We start from the raw sequence: 14,758 nt of genomic DNA on the forward strand, positions 1-14,758 counted from the left end.
TCACCTTTTATCAATAGAGTTACATCAGGCTGAAGACGCGGCCTCACTGAAGGGGAGGCGATAATGGATTTTACAATTATTGGAATTCGATGAGTTATTCGAACAAAATAAAAGTACCTCGCTCATTGTCAGCGCGACAACAGATAGCAGGTATCAATTTGCTCGTCGATATATATATATATATATATATATATATATATATATATCTGTTGCTTGGAGTTCTTTTCACAGCTCGGATATATCTATAAGTATTTCTCTGTGCGAAGGAAACGATTTGCGTTTTGATCGTTAATTCTTCCACAGCCGATGGGTATAAAAGAAAGAAATAAAGCAGGAAAGGTGACGATGCGAAAAGAGTAATTTTTTCAATCCACATAAATTGACGATAATTACATCAGAAGAATGACAGCGATTCTATGGTCGACGTATAACAACCATTAATATTTTCAGGAAATATGTCTGGTAGTATTCTTCGGGGTCGAATACATCGTCAGGCTTTGGAGCGCGGGATGCAGGTCCAAGTACATGGGATGCTGCGGCCGTTTCCGGTTCATAAGGAAACCAATTTGTATAATAGGTGAGTGAGTGATGCTCGGATTGCGGAAAAACGACTCCGCGCGCTATTCCGAGCGACGAATAAAACCCCCGAAAACCTTCTTTTCATTTTCAGATTTGATAGTTGTCGTAGCATCGATGGTGGTGCTTTCCGTCGGAAGCAACGGTCAGGTTTTCGCCACGTCGGCCATCAGAGGTATTCGTTTTCTGCAAATTCTACGGATGCTTCACGTCGACCGACAGGGTGGAACGTGGCGTCTCCTCGGTTCCGTCGTCTTTATACACCGACAGGTGAGTCATCGACGCCTGGGTAAACCTACCGAAACGCTAACCATTCCCGATCAGAAATACTCCGCAACGATTCTGCAATTCGCAGATTCCTGCCGCGTACACGGAGGGAAGAGAAACAGCAGATCCCACTCAAAATTGTAGAGAAAAGAGGGAAATAAAAAATATCCACTTACAGTGGTTTTCACTGTTTCTAAAGTAAATTCTGCACTTTACGGAGTACATTTTTGCGACCCTTTTTTCCTGCAGTTCTTGGGAAAATCGTCTGCTTTATTCCCTCCGTGTTGAACGCACAGATTCTCATGTATTTTGTACGGACGATAATTGTTTCAGGAGTTGATCACGACGCTCTACATCGGGTTCCTAGGTCTTATTTTCAGCAGCTACTTCGTGTACCTTGCCGAAAAGGACGTTGTCGGACCCGATGGGAAAACAGACTTTTCTAGCTACGCTGACGCTCTTTGGTGGGGCGTGGTGAGTCGAAATATTACAATCCCAAGTACTCTCGTTGTTTTGTCGCTTCGAAGCATCGAATCGCTTTATTATTCTTTCGCGTTTCAATTAATGATCACTAATTCCTTGCACACGTCGTTACAATACCTACCTTTGTGCATGTTTCACGCGTCGCTTAACTTCAATTACGTCTGGCTGTCGAGTGCGAATATCCTTTATCAGATGACTGGTTTAATATTACTTCAAAGAACACATTGCGGCACAATGATCAAATGATCCGACCAATGATTCCGAAAATACTTGTCACTGGGTACACTTATACGACCCTGATGTTCGAATTGATCCGATAAGCGATGATGCCGCGTGTTAAACTTCAGAGAACACGAACGAAGCGAACATTGGCTGAAATCTGATGAGATGCGTTAAGCGATTGTATACAGTCGGTTGAATTAATTATACAAAATTTCACTCGAGTAAATAGCAATAGCACGAATATATGTTGTGTATGGTTTGTGCAAATATTTGTCCTGTAAAACTTTATTGTAATGCTGTGTTAAACTTGTGGGTCGGTACACATACCGTTGGCTGTAATGTAATTACAAACTACGATAAGGCGCATGATTCCTCATGCAGTAGCGTTATTAGCTAGTGTTATGCCGTTGAATTTTCCGCAGGTTATAACAACGAATCAACGGTCGTTATTCTCGTTTCAGATAACCGTTACGACGATAGGATACGGCGACACGGTGCCGCAGACGTGGATGGGAAAGATCGTCGCTTCGTGTTTCAGCGTATTTGCGATATCCTTTTTCGCTCTACCCGCTGTAAGTCTGAGGAAGAATGTATATCGCGAAATCCGTTGATCCGTCGTTTCTCTGACGACAACGACAACGACAACGACAACGACAACGACAATGCGACGAAGACGATGACGAAACAACAGAAACTTATCGAACGAAAACGGAAACGGAAACGAGAAAGCGAGCTTACACGTTAGGCAAAGATTCTGCGGAAATCCGATTTTAATATTCTATTTCCTCTCTAACCTCCCCCTCCTCCTTTCCACCCCTTTCTAGGGAATACTCGGCTCTGGATTTGCCCTGAAGGTGCAGCAAAAGCAGAGGCAGAAACATTTCAACCGTCAAATACCGGCGGCAGCCATGCTCATTCAGTGCCTATGGCGATGCTACGCTGCTGACAAAGCCATAAACAGCGTCGCGACTTGGAATATTTATATCAAGGATCCTGCTCCGGCTGGGCAGCCGGCGACGCCCCTTGGAAAGGTGAGAGAAACTACCTGGTTATCATACACGTATATACCGCCTTATCCTAGGTGTTCAACGTAGCTGTTAGATGTTGGTTGTTGATGTTCTTAGTCGCTTCCCGATGTTACAGTGCCTGCATTGGCTCTGTTTAAATATATTTGAAAGGACGGCATTTGGTTATTCGATTGTGCGGATACACGTCGTACATATATATAAGGGATTCTTTGAATTATTATTTCTTACTTTTTTCGTCTTTGTACCAATCCGTTTGTCATTATATTATATATTTTTTGTCTTTTAATTTTTGACAGAATTCGAACAACTTTTTGGAAAATTGCGTTATAGCAAGATAGGTGTGAATTGTTGTGTCAAAAAGTTGAAAAAATGGTGACATTAATAACGGTACATTGCAATTTGCAACTGTTAAAAACTCGCAGGATTTTAATCATTGCTAATATTGAAATCATACATTCATTCCATGATCAATACCGCATCATTCTATTAAATATTACCGTTTGTCACACTTTATTCGAGGAACTGTGTGAAACCATTCCGTAAGGTTTGAAGGAAAAAACTATTCGTGAGATTACGGTTTTTTGCACAGGTGCTAATTTTATTTGATTAGGATTTTCAATTTCGCTTTCTCTAGCCTCGATTCCTGATCTTTTGTTCTGCAATTTCCTCTTCGCTGGCCAAAGTTAATTCTCTCCGAAATGAATAATTAAAATTCGACTTGTGAATATCACAAGTCGTCAATAAATCGGCCTGCAAAATTTCCGACAGTTATCATCACGCCTTCCTCGTCCGTTTTTCACGATACTGACTGATGAATTTGACAGTAAGATCAATAAAAAGAAAAGCAAACGTACAGCCGGCTAAAAATAATTCATCCAAATTCAGGATCAGCAGGGGCGCGGACAAAAATACGGGTCGACAGACCCCGGAGGACAAACAAACCCGAACATACTTCACGCATTTCGCATATCATCCCTGGGGTGCCAAAGGATCAAAAGAGCGCCGTTACATTAGCCGCGTCGTTAAAGCGACGCTCGTTTTTGATAACTCGATATTCCATTCCAATTGAAATGGAAGATAAAAGAGGCGAGAAAACTAACAACAAGATAGTAACAAGAAGATACGATTCATGGGGTTCATTATCTTGATCTTTTCGAGTTGTTTTCAACTCATCTATTCGTCGGAAGAAGACCATTTATATCCGCGTTTTCATCATTCTCCAGATATTTTTAAATCGCATCAGCTTATGGTTGTGATATTCGTTTATACATAATGAAAATGTGTAATATATACTCTGACGATTAGAATTTATCACGGTCTTGAGCAGGTGACATTATTGTCATTGTCAGTGTATTTCGTTTTTTTTCTCGCGTATCATGTCCAACTTCTTTCATTTCAACATTTTTTTCCCACTAGAAACCCCCCCCCCCCCCCCCCCTCCTGTAGTCGTTTTCCCAACGGCTTCTTCCATGCCACATCAGCTGCATCTTAAAACCTTTTTTAAACGGTTTTTCTTATTCTTTTTTGCATACCTCATTTGTGTTTTCACACCATTAAGCGCAAAGAGTGTTCATTATGACGATTCTTAGTAGATAGCTTTCGTCGCGATAAATTTTCCTCACAAGTAAAATTTCTTACTATATTAATCATTTATCCAAGTTCATGACAATATTCGCGTTATACGGTTGAAAATTAAAATCAAATTTTTCATCAAATTTGATGGAATATTTGTTTTGTTGCGATGATGTTGATATGTGGTAATGTTGCTGTTATTATAATTATTGTTGGTGTTATTATTATTATTATTATTATTATTATTATTGATATCAGTATTATTTTCATTGCAATTATTATACGTATGTCAAATGTTATTAAGCATATTGTAGCTGCTGACGTGCATACAATAGGCGAATGTATGTATACATACACCTGAAGCGAAATAATTAATATGTGAAGGGTGAAAATATGTTTTTCATTCGTACTACGAAAAATAAGAACGAGAATTGATGACGTAGAAAAAAAAAAAGGAAAACAAACTTGAACAAATATAGAGGATCGATTTAAATTAATCGTTAATTGGAACAAAAATTAACTTATATAATAAATTATGTTTATTTGGGGACAACATTGATCAAATATCCCTATATATATTTCAGTTGATTTGTGTAAAGAAGATGGTATGTAAATGGTTTAGATTTATTTCAATATTTTATACAAAAGTATGTGTATACACGTATGTGTGTATGTGCACTCATACTTACACGTGTATACATATACATATATACTTATTTTGCATGTTTATTTCAATTCTAAGACACACAACATATTCGTTTCCTTACATCAACTCCACTGTATACCTGCTACATACTCTGCAATCCCCTCGGAACACTTCGCAAATTGTAATCTTGGTGAAATTAAAAAACCGCGAAAGTTTAGTTGGTAAAAATTTAATGGAAAATTAAAATTTCTACGAAATAGTATATTTTCTGTTCTGTATGAATTCTTTTTTGGTAAAAAGAGAAATCGTTCTTCGTACTAATTCGATTAATCGCGAAGCAAATTGCACGAAAGGTGAAGTTTTTCATATAAAAACGTAACGCGTTTCGTGTAATCATTTTAATAAATCGCATGAGTCTGCTTTGCATATTATACACAAATGTCAGTGTTGCAATGTGAACTGCATCAGGTATTATTCACCTTTTTCGACTTCCATGTCAAACCGTGAAGCCACTTGACGAGGAAATATTCATTTTTTTTTACACGTCCCGTTGCTCGCTCTGCAATCACTGTCCGTTGTTTCATGTTATAATTCGTTTTTCACGGTAGGATTTACCGGATATCATAGCTGTGGCATAATTACCAATGCTGTATTGTTACGATGGGATTCTGTGGTCGTTCATCTATCTTTATTCTTCGAACTTCTCTACTACACACTATTTTTCAGCTTATTGTTAGCTACAACTTTGTATGTACATAAATTTCTACACGTTAAACAGTATTACAGGGTGAAGCTTGAAATAGATTAGGCGGAATGAAAACTCTTTACAAATCTGATGAACATTCATAAACAGAATAAACACAAAAGCGCAAGAATAGCGTCTAAACATTATCTTCTGATAATACCCACGTATTACGTAGGTATCTCTTCACGATTCTCTATTTACACATGAAAAATTTTATGATTGGCAGAAGTGTTGGTTTTATTTAGCACACGAAGTCTTACATCAATTTTCAGTAAATACTCTCTTTCAGACGCATGATACAAGGTATTGTAGTGATATATAGTCGCTCTCACGTTATACGGCTGAAAACTAAGAATCGCTTTATATATCTATGATAATAACGATATCCTACGTCTCTCACACTCGCTTCCAACAACTTCTATCCTTGTTCGTAATTTATTTTTAACAAATATTCACGTGATATAGATCTTACAATCAGTAGCGACTGTTGCATAGAATAATCGAGTGCCTTAATTATTATACGTTAGTTTGAATTTTATAACACTTTAAGGATTTCCACAATATCAAATTCGTCTCGAGTCTGACGATCGGTTTACTTGCTGTGCGTAAAAGGTTCCGAAAATTATGCAAGGAATTAGAGACAGAAATCAAAAGTCAAAGATTCGACACGAGTTTGAAATCACGCTGCACGTGTCTCGGGGTAGCGATTGAGTCGAATATAGAAAAGAAAAAAAGGATTCCAGAAATGGGAAAGCGTTAAGAAATTTAACGGCGTCACGGGCATGAGGAAAACACATTTATACCCATACATACTCGTAGAAGAACGAGCGCAGTGTCCCATCGGGTTTAAAGCTTGCGCGTTCCTAGTGTATATCTATGTACATTGTACCTATGTACATAATGTACATAATGTATGTATGTATGTATGTATGTGCAAAAACATGAAAACGCACGGTGCGGTGTTGTAAATACATTACGTGTCAACGGCGACGACTCGAACCCGTTTCCGGTCCGGGACACGGACGTCTGGTCCCCGGGGAACTCCAGGGAACAGAAAGGGTTGCCTAACCTCTGGCTGTTTTTCGGGTGACGAGCGTGAGAAATCGACCACTCCGTAGGGTAGTGCATGTTGTGTTGAACGTGTCATAATGGGAGGGCAACGGGGGTTCAGTCTCTTATGATCCAGGTGGCTAAAAAAGCAAGCGTCTTGAAACGGCGCAAGTCCCGAAACCGGATGGAGGTCCAGCAGCCCGCCCAAACCCTGCCGCCACCCCCCGTTACCGGTTCCTCAGCCACCGGAAACAACGACGTTCAGCGCCGCGACAGCGAGGGTGACGTCGTTTTTTACATGGAGGAACCGAAGGCTGGAACGCCGAATCGCGCGAGACGCGACAATCGGTACGTTCGACTTTTCTTATCGGTTTCTACCATTTTACGTCACTCTTTCAACTTCTCAGTGTAGATAGGATCGCGGGGATGTCGGGAAACTTGGAATACGGGATTGGCAATCCTGCGAATTCGGTTTTTCTCGCTGGAGTGAAAATCGTGTTTAATTATCGTCGAAAAAAATCGTTTTTTTTTTTAAACACATACTTCCGCGTTTTGTCGCGATCAATCTCATCGAGAGAAATTTCTGTAGTTGTGGTTACTGTCATGTAATATCTAAAAATTTCAGTAATATATTATGAATTTTCTCTCACCGAGGGAATTTCGAAAAAAATTTAACGTGAATTTTACATTATTTTAGCATACTTTTTTGTAACACTTACTATCGGATTTGTAAATTTTGATTTGACTCGAAAAAAGTGCTGCGTCCATACGTTAACCCCAGGAAATGTAAAGTCTAAACGACTTGAAATTGTCTTCAACAGTCACTTTCTTTCACACTGAAATCCGTGATCTGAAAAAGCTGTTAAAAATCTAGCGACTCTGAGTGAATCACTCGTTTGATTTGTCTTTTGAATTTCGGTCGATCGTTAGCTTCAAAACGAGTAGAGAGAGAGAAAGTGACTCTTGCCCCAAAGAGAAGAGATTTTCGACCGTGACGTTGTAAATAGTGTGTTTCCGGTTGGCAGGGGCAGTCTTTTCACGTCACAGACGAGCTCCGTGACGGAAGCAGCGAGCGATGAAATAGATATCGACATCGAGGAACCCCAACGCGTCACTACGTAAGTATAAAGAATCAGTCTTCCCTCCACTCTCGTCATCCGTCCGTCCTTGTTTCCTTATTTATTCCGTGTATCTTTTTTACTTTTTCTTCAATTTTCATTCCTCACTTATATTCTGCACGGAACTCCGTTACGAGGCGACAGTCGATCCTTGATTGGTCGTTCTTGCCTCGGTTCTTCCTCTCGACGAACGTTTTTTTTTTTTTTTTTTTACTTTCTTTGTTCTTTGTTTTTTCTCCAACACTCTCGAAATCGATTGTTTTCGAGGCTTGTTAAGGAGGAACCCACGGAATTCGAGAGTAAATCAAGGGATGAAAGAGCGGAGAACCGCACCACCGACGAATTGATAATTTAAATGATACCGCGGCCGCAGGTGAGATGATCTCGCGGGATTCAGCATCGCGCAAATGATCAAAGCGATTTCGGTGGCACTTTGTACAAATATTCGCGGTGAAATTCACGCGGCGGGAGTTAGAAAGGAAGAAAAAAAGAAAAATAAATAAATAAAAAGACGTAGTGTATTGAAATTTCTCGCACCTATCCTCTGCAGCAAAGACCTTCCAAGGGGTGGGTGAAAGGAATCCGCATTTCCTGCTGCAATCCTATAACGAGGACTCCGTGTAAATTATTAAAAATAATCAAGCAGACGAGAGGGTTGTGGAAGGGATTTGCCCGACGCTCCTTCAGAGCGCTTGGCTTCAACGATCCGGAATTTACGTTCGACCTTACACCTTCTCTCCATCGGCTACAAGCCACCCCGCTGCATTTCCGTTCAAACTTCCTCGAAGCCGATGGCGAGAGGGCGGATCTCTCGATCCTTGGTGGTGCAGGTGCCGCGGAACATGTTCATTAAACTTAAGATCCAATGTCGATCGAAATTTATCTCTTTCGTCTTGGCGAAATCGCGGCGCCGTGCTGCCGGAAATTTAGTCTGGCAACTCCTGTCTCGTCCACTTCAACGACTTTCGAACCCCCGCCAGCAGCTGCGTCTCTATATATATAAACGTGCAAATACACTCCGTCGGGTCTCGTTACTCAACCATTTTCATTTCGAAAATTTATTTACTACTTTGGTTTTACTTTTTTTTTATTATACTGTTTACACTGTCGACGCGATTATATCAGAGATCGCGTGAATTTTGCACGGGTGATACCTGCGGTAAAAATAATACTATGGGAGGTGAAAAATTTGAGAGATAAAAAACCTAGAGGATCGGCTGAAAAACACGCTCCGTTACACAGCTGCGAGGGTGGATATATGATCACTTCTCGGCAAACGAGGACTATCAAAAATAACGTCCAACGAAGGAGCTGATCAATCGCGACGGGTGAATAGAAAAAAAAAAAAAAAAAAAACGGAATCTAATAATAATTCTAATAAATATTACGAAAACCGGAAGATAGTGGAAAAAAAAACACCCTGCGTATAATCAAAAAATTAAACCACCTTGACAGTTTAATAGTCCGATGCTTTAGAATTCATAAATTCTATTACAAACATGTTTGAATCGCGATTGCAAGCCTTTTTACTGTTATTTGTTATTAATAGATCATAATATTTCTTTGTTTTTTCGTTTTGGATTCTTCCTTAATGTTTGTAGCCTGTAATATCCACACATTATGCTTTTTTACGCATCTCTTAATCCTTTGAAGCAGACATTTTTATATTTATGATAACGAATCTGACATTAGATTCTTAAAATGCAAAAAACTGTAGATCGCCATATTGAATCCGCAATCTTGGATGAGGAATTTTGAAAACCTAATGTCAGATTCGTTATCAGCGCCCTCAAAAACCACATGGTACTGATTGACAAGAAAAACTTCTGTAAAGTCTCGTCAAAAATGAATTTCTCCGAAAAAATCACTCTTTGTCCATAATTCTTTGTTCATCAAACAATAACAATAAATATTCGCATTTGCTGAATATTTTTTCTATATTCCGTAACATCTCAGCTACGAAGAAAAAAATGCAAAAGACTCGACAGAAATCCGTTGGTTACAGAATAAATGGCCAAAAAGTGATGAGACCACCATGCCGTAAAGGGTAAATTGACGTACCTAATGATACAAAAATTCTGCTCGTAAAGATGTGTTTTTTTTCCCCCCCAAAAATACATGCGAAAAGAACAAAAAGCATCAAATTCGCCGAACAGTCATGCGGTAAAATATTATCGAATAAACACGCTTGAGCAGTAATGGGGTTAATTGCAGGTTGACGGAAGCCCACCGTAACGCGATACGAGCGATACGGAAGATAAAGTATTTCGTTGCTCGGAGGAAGTTTCAGCAAGCGAGAAAACCTTACGACGTGCGTGACGTCATCGAGCAGTACAGCCAGGGCCACTTGAACATGATGGTTCGGATAAAGGTCAGCATCCCTTCAATCTGCACTAAGTACAAACTGTTTGTCCGTCGATTCGACGATAAATCATTGGCGAATAATGAAACTAACAAAACTGAAAAAAATCTAGAACCTAGCGGTGAAAAAACAACAAAAATAAGAAAATGCACAAATATGAGTGCAATTTTGGAAACAGTTTTGTATTTTACGACGAGCACGTAACGTGTAACGGCAATATCGAGGCTGTACTTACCATTGATTATAAATAAATTCTCGATAGAATTTCCGTAACGGTTGTCTATGCGCGAGATGGATGGTGAAAAATGGTTCTAACGCTTGACGAAAATTGATGGTGATGCAATTACCATCGGGTAGGCAAACAGAAACCTGAACCCTCCTTTCACCTCTGTGCCACGGATACAATGCTTGGAAAGTGACTAATCGCTAAATCGCGCGATAATGAAAAGGGATTCACTTTATAGACGATCCTTTTTTTTTCAAATACAGATTTTACAGTATTTCTTTTTGTACTTTTTTCATCTTCTTTCAATCTTCGGTACGATTTTTCAGAAGAATATTCAACGTGTATTTTCGAGGAATAAATTTAAGGCTAGTATTGATTTCAAATTTTTTTTAACGGAGCTCTAGAAATCATTTTTTTTTATTTTCTATTTTTTGTAGACTTATTTGTTGTGTATACCGTAGACTCAATTCGCGAAAATTGAAAACGACGCGCGGATGAGGAATATTGACAAGAGTAAAAAGTGATGGGAATTGGGAAATTTACGTCAGAATCCGTCAACGGACAATGCGGATATAATTCGTCAACAGGGCTTGATCAGCGTCACGTCCGACTGAAATATCTCACTGACAAACGCTGTCAGTCGAAATTCCGCTGTCGGATAATATTAAATATAATAACGTATCCGCGTAAAGCTGCGCAGCTATAATCCTAGCTTCTCGTGACTTGTGATTCTCTTCGATTTCTGCAGGAAAATTCAACCTGCAAGCTAAAACTCCGGTTTGTTAGATGAGAGCGTTTTCCCGGATATTATTCAAGAACCAAAGGGGGTGAATTTTCTCGTCCGCTATCCTACCGACGAATGAGAACATTTCCATCGACTAAAGGAATAACGAAAATTCAATTCTAAACTCCCGTGTTTTCAGCGATGGAACTAGCAATCTTTACTATTCCTTTTCACGGCAATCGGAATTCGGTGAGCGAAGGTTCGTTGAATATTCTAAAAGGCTGTTTCCAGTTTTTCTCGCGAAAATTAAAATGTTAATATTACACACACACACACGGACGTATGTTTCTATATTACTTATATACATGCAGCATCTCGCTCTCTGACTGCAGCCACATCCAGTTATTGATTTCTCGCGGTGTTCCGATGCTAATGTAATCTCGAAGCCAAACCGTATACGGAGCTAATTGAAACCGTAACCCCTTAGGAATCCCACTGCATCCTGCAGAGATTACGGCTGCGTTCTTTCTCTGCTGCAACAGTCGCAATTACGTTTCAAATATTACCTCTTCATTAAATACCATGGATCATGCGACGCGGGGGATAAAATAGGATTAAAAAATATCTCAAATTTATCAAGCACTCTAAGATCTCGTGACGAAATAATCGTGATTGAGATGAAAAATGATATTTCCTCCAAATTCAATGTAACTTTCTCCGTTACTTCAATCAAGTCTAATTTCGTATTTTATCTTGCTGACGAATAAGACATAGATATCAACTTTGAAACGTTGCTTCGTTGAATTTAAGTACATACACATCGTCTTCTACTTGGCAAAGAGAGGGAGAAAAAAAAAGTAACCACCAAAAATAGAATGAAAAATATAAAGTGAAACGAAAAAAAATCGTGCCCATCGTTTTCCTCTTGGCAAAAGCGTGACGAGAGCGACAGGGCTGAAATTGAATTTGGTGAATTTCATCCCTTAGGAACTGCAGCGGCGGCTCGACCAGACGCTCGGTAAGCCGGGAAGTTACTTGGCGGGAATCGACCGGGCGGGAAACGTGAAGCCGATGACCATCGGGGCCCGTCTCTACCGTGTGGAGCAGCAGGTTGGTACCTACAAGAAATCGCTGATCGGTATCAACCCGACGCTTGGCGCTACCTGGGAATCCGTTCAGCAACTCCTTTCACCCGACAACGATCGAGTATCACCTTTCGCTCGGTTTTACTCTCGGCGAATTTCCCTCGTGCAATAATTATGCAAGACGCGCGCGGTGTTCGGATTTTCCGAAATTCGAACCGCGGGGTCGAAGCCGCAGCCACCGCGTTCCGGACGATGAAATAATTAATCTGGGTCGAAAGCCAAACCGCGTGTATACCGGCGATTGCATTAACTCTGCATCGCGACTACTTGCAGCAGCTGATCCCACGAGTCGAGATGTAGGATGCAGATGTATCGCAGGACCGCTGCGACAAGTCCTTGGACTAATATCGCCTCACGCCTTTGCAATATTGCAGTCAAACCCGGTTCTTGAGACCATTAAACCTCCGGCTCCGTGGAAATCTGCGTAAATATTCGCTCGTGTGCGTCGCGGGGACGTTTTCATAGCGCCCCGAGGTTTAATATCGTGCCTAGATTAAAACCGGCGCTTAAACCGACCGCCGTCGATCGTAATAATCGTAAATACTCAGACTGCCGCGTGTATGTATGTGTAGGTTCGTACGAAGGTTCCAATCCCATCACGGGAGCAGCAAACGACAAAGAGATCGATCCGTAGTTTGCATTTTGAACCGTAACTCAAGTGTCGTCACACTTTGAAAGTCGGTGTCCAGCTCGGGTTATGACCTTTCGGTACTCATCGCGGTCTTTAAGGTGTACGAAGGAACTCCGAATCGTCTTAAGCGACTCGTCGTTGTCACCACTTGACTGTAACGTTACGCTTCGGGTTGAACGAACGCTCGTTAACCTTTGGAACGTCGGTGTATGAGAGACTGACGACGAATAAAATATTCGTCAGACTTTGTGGAGGTCGATATTCGAAGCCGAAGTTGAACGGAAAGGGGCGGCTATACCTACACGCGACAGTATGATACATTTGCTAAAAGGTTCGGCACAGTTAGCCCGCCACCTGAAACTTGAAACGCCAAATTTAATCGCGTGTTTCGAAACTTTGTAGACAGTAGAGCTCGGCTTCTCTCGTCAAGTATTCAAACTTCATTATAAACGGCCTCGAAGCCATTTTCCGAGGGTAAATATAACTAGATCAGATCGTTATGACGATTGCGGTTAGAGGAACCTCAAAGAGTTGATAATTCAGTACAGTTAAAAAAAAAAAAGTCGATGAGAAATCGATACTTTCTTCAAAGATCGCCGACTACTTTATCGGGTATTTTCCTCATCGTGCAAACCATTGGCACGTAAGTTTGGTCCGACACCTTGAGCGAGTTCAACAAACCATTGAACGGCGTTGAGTTTGTGTTCCCCGACTCCCGGAGCCTCCCGTTTCCCAACCATTGCAGCTCGTTCCACGACCCTGTTCCCGGTCCCCAGACCACGGTGCATTGCATCGGTAGGTATAAAACAGAAGGAGAAACTGTAGAGCGAGAGAGGGAGAAGGATGAGGATGAGGATGAGGATGAGGATGAGGAGGACAGGGGGGAGGACGGCAAGCAGGCGGATTGCATTGACGCGAATTTTTCGTTTTCGCCGCAGCTGTCGGTGATGGACAAAAAGATGGACCAGCTGGTGTACGTGCTGAACGCAGTGGCGCACAAGCAGCAAATCCCATTGAGGAGCATAGAGGACGACGTCTAACGGAGGGCCGCCTCGGCGTCGGAATTCGCGACGCCCGTCGTCTTCTCCGCGATATCGTCCCTCTCGTCTTCGGCCGCGTTGACGATGAGCTTTAAAGCTGCTGCCTCAACGCCGCCGGAAGCGGTCGTCCTGCCGAAGCTCACCATCACCACAGTCACACCGGATATGCTGAGCCAGGGCTTCTGACCGACGGTATCGCACTTTGCTCTGCGAGGCGAGGCTCGTCGTTTGCACACCGTGTACCTCCGGGACTTCGACTTCGCGTGACCCGCACGGATGCTGCAACCTCGTCGAAGGATTCGTTTCCGGGCTGCTTTTATTCGGCGAGGATTATTTACGAAGAAGGGGCGTAGGGGGGGGGGGGGGGGGGGAGGGGGAGGGGGGATTCGTTTACAGGGAGACAAAAATCTCGCCGACTTATCGTAGGATTTGTTACTTTCGTAATGATCTTAATTATTGCTTCTTTGCGAGCCTCGTTGAACCGACGGCAGCGGAAGTCGAGTTTCTTTATTTTTATTTTATATCCTTTATATTACCGTATACCTGTTTCAACGTTTTGATGTTACAGGTCTGACCGCATGATTTTTGGCTGCGTGCAGATACCTACTTGTTTTTCTTTTTTTGTTCAACTTTTCAGTTGCGAACGAACGTTTGAATATAAGAACAAAAAATTCATATATATATATATATATATATATATATATATGAACAAACGAGAATAAAAACGACAATTACATGAAGAAGGAAATGGTATATAACAGATAAAAATGAAAAACGTTCTTTCACCTTGTAAATAAGGTTTTACGCACACGAAGAATATAATATGCATATACATACCTACGTATATACATATAAGTGTATATTATGTATAATATACACCATAACGATTTCATCGCGTAATAAATTAGGCTACATGATAATAT

At 41.0% G+C, this 14,758-nt stretch overlaps 1 protein-coding gene across 6 annotated transcripts in view; it reads left to right on the forward strand.

The window, feature by feature from the left end:
• Positions 1-14,033, forward strand: part of LOC124412616 (potassium voltage-gated channel subfamily KQT member 1) — a 92,712-nt gene extending 78,679 nt beyond the window's left edge. The window contains exons 6-16 of one of the 6 annotated variants that reach the window (XM_046892639.1): positions 451-577; positions 671-846; positions 1,177-1,317; positions 2,010-2,120; positions 2,373-2,579; positions 4,733-4,753; positions 6,711-6,937; positions 7,597-7,707; positions 9,904-10,078; positions 12,007-12,129; positions 13,734-14,033. In XM_046892639.1, coding sequence (XP_046748595.1) covers positions 451-577; positions 671-846; positions 1,177-1,317; positions 2,010-2,120; positions 2,373-2,579; positions 4,733-4,753; positions 6,711-6,937; positions 7,597-7,707; positions 9,904-10,078; positions 12,007-12,129; positions 13,734-13,835 — 1,521 coding nt within the window. In that variant the 3' untranslated portion in view covers positions 13,836-14,033. The remainder of the gene's footprint in view (positions 1-450; positions 578-670; positions 847-1,176; positions 1,318-2,009; positions 2,121-2,372; positions 2,580-4,732; positions 4,754-6,710; positions 6,938-7,596; positions 7,708-9,903; positions 10,079-12,006; positions 12,130-13,733) is intronic. The other 5 variants (XM_046892634.1, XM_046892635.1, XM_046892636.1 and 2 more) reach the window with 5 other exon arrangements.
• Positions 14,034-14,758: the final 725 nt, after the last annotated feature.

This window comes from Diprion similis, chromosome 11, assembly GCF_021155765.1.
Source record: "Diprion similis isolate iyDipSimi1 chromosome 11, iyDipSimi1.1, whole genome shotgun sequence".
Taxonomy (NCBI): Eukaryota; Metazoa; Arthropoda; class Insecta; order Hymenoptera; family Diprionidae; genus Diprion; species Diprion similis.